This window comes from Palaemon carinicauda, chromosome 20 (genome assembly GCF_036898095.1).
Source record: "Palaemon carinicauda isolate YSFRI2023 chromosome 20, ASM3689809v2, whole genome shotgun sequence".
NCBI classification, from domain to species: domain Eukaryota; kingdom Metazoa; phylum Arthropoda; class Malacostraca; order Decapoda; family Palaemonidae; genus Palaemon; species Palaemon carinicauda.
The window spans coordinates 34594240-34599239 of NC_090744.1; the positions used below are offsets into that span (position 1 = coordinate 34594240).

The window sequence follows — 5000 nt, forward strand, 5'->3', positions numbered from 1 at the left end:
ATTTATATTGGCAAGAAGTAAATATCAATGGAAAATATGGTCGCAAATATGAATGAAATTCGTGAAATTAACGTCAGCTGAAAATGCATTACTTCTTTCCATGAAACTTACGACGTCATACATTGTTGGTGCGTGGTCCAAATTTTAATATGATTCTGAGTACATTCATTGTTTAGTCCCTAACGAAGATATTGCCATCTTTTGAAATACGTATGGAATAAATTCCTTCTTCATTTCGAATAAATAGAAAACTGGAGAATTTTTTTTTTAAATATTTAATTTATAACGAAGCTATTAGTTTTTTAAATCTGTATAAAATGTGAAATATGAAATGCATGCGTAAAATGTGTTTTTTTATATATACAAAAATAGAATTGAATACATCAAATATTCGGTTCGTACCGAAGCTGTTTAGGATCTAAAAATATTCATATAGAAACTGAAAAGAGATATTTTTAATTTGAAGGGAATATGAAATAAATTTCATATCTTCGATTTACAAGAGATTATCACCAACCTGCGACTGAAAACGAATTATTTATCTGATTCGCCTAGATAATTTTAACAGTTTTTGATAATTCAACAATACATTCTTATCTTTTAACTTTTAATAATTATCACATTCTTAAAATACTTTGCTTTATAAAATCTCTTAAGCCCTGTCCACACGATCGAGTATGCCCGACGGGCAAACATTGATACCAGACTACAATAGTTAGTAAGAATGAGGGTTAATGACGTCAGAAGCGGGAAAAACACAGACAGGGATCTGGCATCACACAGTGTTGCCAGATCCCTGCCTTTAGTTTTCCCGCTTCTGACGTCATCAACCCTCATTTTCACTAACTATTGTAGCCTGGTATCACTGTTTGCCCGTCGGGCATGTTCGATCGTGTGGACAGGGCTTTGCGAGTATTCAAACAAACTAGGTAATGTAGCCTTAGATATAGTTAGTATCTTAAACAATAACCTATGATTTAAAATCTTGAAAGGTTTGTCTAATTTAAAAGGGCATTATTTTAATTTGATTGTTCATTTTTAAGTCTCTAATAAGCTCTTAAAATCCTTACGATATTTAATATATTCAAATAAATCCTTGATTATAAATTCAAGAAAAATATTAAAACTTTCAAATGAGTTAATATTTCCAATATTTTTTGCCGTAAATTTTATACAAAATAAAAATTTTGCCGTAAATTTTCTATAAAATACAATTGTATGTCGTAAAGCTTATACAAAATACAAATTTTCTGACGTAAACGTTTTACAAAAAACAAACTTTTTGTCGTGAATTTTATAAAAAAAAGAAAATAAATAAAATTTTGTCTTAAGTCTTATTCAAAATACCAGAGATTAATAATGGTATCTATTCTAATACAAGTTTTGATGACCATAATGTTACGAATTTCAGAATATATAATTTTCTCATCAAATATCAACACTGAACTATCTATACAGATCTTCCCTCAACTTCAACATTTATAAATATCCCAAAAGCTCAAATATATCTACACATTCTCCATTTAGCCCGAAATCACATTTAGAACATATCAAAAGAAGCACACCATCGAAGCATCCTCTTACCAAAGCCTTTTCCTTGAGATCACCTTCTCAATCGGTAGCTCTCCTTTAAGAACGGACACCCCTCCCTGCTTTCCCCTCCCTCCCCCCTCCCCTTTCAACCGTTACCACATCTTCTCCCCCTTTCCCCATCTACCTTCAACGTCCCCCAAAACAAGCACTTTAGAGGAGGAGGGGGAGGAGTAGGAGGAGGAGGAGGAGGAGGGGGAGGAGGAGGAGGAGGAGGAGGTAAGAGGAGGAAGAGGAATCTGGAATATCAAACGCTACACGTAAGACGACTCGAACATTCGTGGGTCGTTCTTTTCTCTTTGGTAAACTAATATATTACTTCATGTACCATGTGTTTCATGTGTTTCTGTCTCTCTATTCGCAAGATGATTTATTTTTTTCTTTGGTCTCTCTATCTGTGAATGATTTAACGTTTGTTCTACCTATTTGCATCGTTCTGTCTCCTATCTTATCCTAAATTCTGTTTCTTGCTATTTTTTTCTTTTTCCCCTTGTTGTCCTGTCACTTATATGTTTACTCTGGAATCTCACTTATTTATAAATCTCTCTCTCTCTCTCTCTCTCTCTCTCTCTCTCTCTCTCTCTCTCTCTCTCTAAGAAATATCTTCATGAATTTTTTATCGACAATCGTCTCTCCACCCCTCTTCCCTTTATTTTCTATTTTTTGAAGAATAATTTTTCATCAAAAAATCTCTCTCTCTCTCTCTCTCTCTCTCTCTCTCTCTCTCTCTCTCTCTCTATTTTGAGCCAAAATTTTGACCTATCCATCGGCAGAAACCAAAAGGAGACCACTCATAAATCCTACAACTGAGAAATAATACAACAAAAGACAACACAGTCATGAACCAAAGCGTAAGCTTAAAGTCCGTAGACTTTACCCCTTACACAAAGGCTACTCTAACAATACGGATTCCTTATAAATTCATTGTTCGTGAGAAGCCACTCTAAGCAAATATTCTATGGGTCGAAGACGTTGAAATAAATCTAATGACGAATATATAGAAAATATTAAGTCATGATATTCAGAATAACTCGACAATAGGCTATATGAATTTGACTATAGAGCGACGATGAAATTATAGTTTTCGGACGATTGAATTATGTCCTTTCCATATAAAATAACACCAAAGTTTGGGCAAGATGAACATTTCATATATATATATATATATATATATATATATATATTCACATATATGTTTCATTTCTGTATAAAAATACTTAGATTTTACAAAAAAATAAAATTAAAAATACAATAGAGTGAGAGCAAATAAATTGTATTCTTTGCAAGAACATTCTTTTCCATTTTTGTAATAGCACTCACGTTTCTATATATATATATATATATATATATATATATATATATATATAGTCTAGTACAATATTCCAAGGATTTTTCTTTATCATGAGAAATAATGAAAAAAAATACATATAATCCTTTGATAAGATTACTTTTCTTTGAAACACAAAAGCCTTCTACATTAACAAAATTCTACGAAAATGACTTCTCAACATAGTATAAAAATAACATGAAAGGATGAACAATTTCCATAAACACAATATTGGCAAAGAATATTATGTTATTTTCAAAAAAAGGAAAAACATTAGTAAATAAAAATCTTTAACCAAAAAAATATTTGAAATATGAAAAATAAATATATGAAATATGATAAATATTAACCATGATTATTTTTTGAAGAAGAGAGTTTCTTTAAGAAGGATTGTAAAGAAATTTAATTCAAAGTATTTTGCAAAATCTACAATATGATATACGCTTCATATCTTATATGGAAATGCAGTTTTTAAAAGTGAAATTCTATAAAGATTATACTTGTAAAAATGTTCTTGTAAACACACACACATATACACACGCACACACACACACACACATATATATATATATATATACATATATATATATATATATATATCTATATATATATATATATATATATATAAATATATATATAAAGACATTCATATTAAACATAGAAAACAAAATAATTGAAAAATAAAAAATAAAGTTTTATTTAAAAGAATAATCTTAAGAATAAAAAAGTCTTCATGAAAGAAAAAGAAACATTTTAATTCGGAATAAAAAAAAATAAGTTCAAACGACCTGAAAAAAAACAACAACAACAACTATTAATAACTCCTCATAAAATATATCAAAAAGTATAAAATTTAATTCAGAATAAAAATAAATTAGTTCGAACGATCTTTTAAGATAGACGCAAACATACTAGAAAAATAACCTTTTAATAAAAAAATCAATGAATAAAAAAAATTCCCTAATGATAAAAAAATCCTAAAAAGACCTCATTAAGAAGAAATTACGTTAACACGGTCTAATTATTTCATCTCAATCTTTCCGTGATATTTTCTCTGAAAATTATATCCATAAATGAAAAGGCTGAAAACGAAAAGATTTAAAAAATGGTATAAAAATAATCTGAAATCTTTATATAAACGAATGATAGATCAAAACTATTCGCAGAATTGAGTTATTTGATGTTACACCTAATGAACGATTGAAAATGATTTTCTAATAATCATATCGGTCAAAAATAAAGATTTTAATCTTTTATTTTTTGCATGAAAAGAAGAGAATGACTTGCACTTATTATTATTATTATTATTATTATTATTATTATTATTATTATTATTATTACCTTCGCCAGAGGTATAAAATGACCAGCGTTTATTTATTTATTTCTCTGTTTGTTTGTCTGTTAACCCGACTACGTTAAAACACCTTCCCAGATTTTCACCAAATTTTAACAACGGATAAAAAACACTAAATAATAAATATTAAAATTTGGAGTTGATCCCAACAAAATAGCGATTCTGTTAATCATTGTTATTATACAGTATATTCACTTACGGTCAGTATATGAAAAAAGGGAGAGCTTGGTCCGTAGATTTGAGTAAAATGTTGACAATCTTCATTGGTGGAGGCCTGATATTTCTACTTATTATTATTATTATTATTATTATTATTATTATTATTATTATTATTATTATCAATGTACCCATACAATAAAAAAATGACGATGACGTAAGAGACTTTAGGCCTACCTCCAATCTGCATTTTTATATGAAGGCCTCTGGTGAGAGAAACTATCCCCGGGGTTGGCGACAGCAAATCTAAAAGTAGAGTTGAAAACCGAATGAATTTCAAACACGTCTCGATTTTTTTTTCAAGCCGATATTTTCCTGCACGGGCTCTTGATCTATATAAGTCATTTGTTTGATATAAATTAACTGAAAATTCTCTTTCGACGGTTTACAATAGTCATCTGCTTAATATAGAGTAAATGAAACCTTTAACACATTAAATGCTTACTTAAGCGAAAGAGGCCGACGGAAGGAGAAATATTTAGGCCATTAGTTACATGCTATAATTTGTTATAA

At 29.3% G+C, this 5000-nt stretch overlaps 1 protein-coding gene across 1 annotated transcript in view; it reads right to left on the reverse strand.

The window, feature by feature from the left end:
- LOC137659732 (uncharacterized) overlaps nucleotides 1-5000 on the reverse strand; it is a 106323-nt gene that overhangs the window by 77222 nt on the left and 24101 nt on the right. The window contains exons 3-4 of the mRNA XM_068394546.1: nucleotides 4665-4733; nucleotides 1718-1829 (exon numbers count right to left, since the gene is read on the reverse strand). Coding sequence (XP_068250647.1) covers nucleotides 1718-1829; nucleotides 4665-4733 — 181 coding nt within the window. The remainder of the gene's footprint in view (nucleotides 1-1717; nucleotides 1830-4664; nucleotides 4734-5000) is intronic.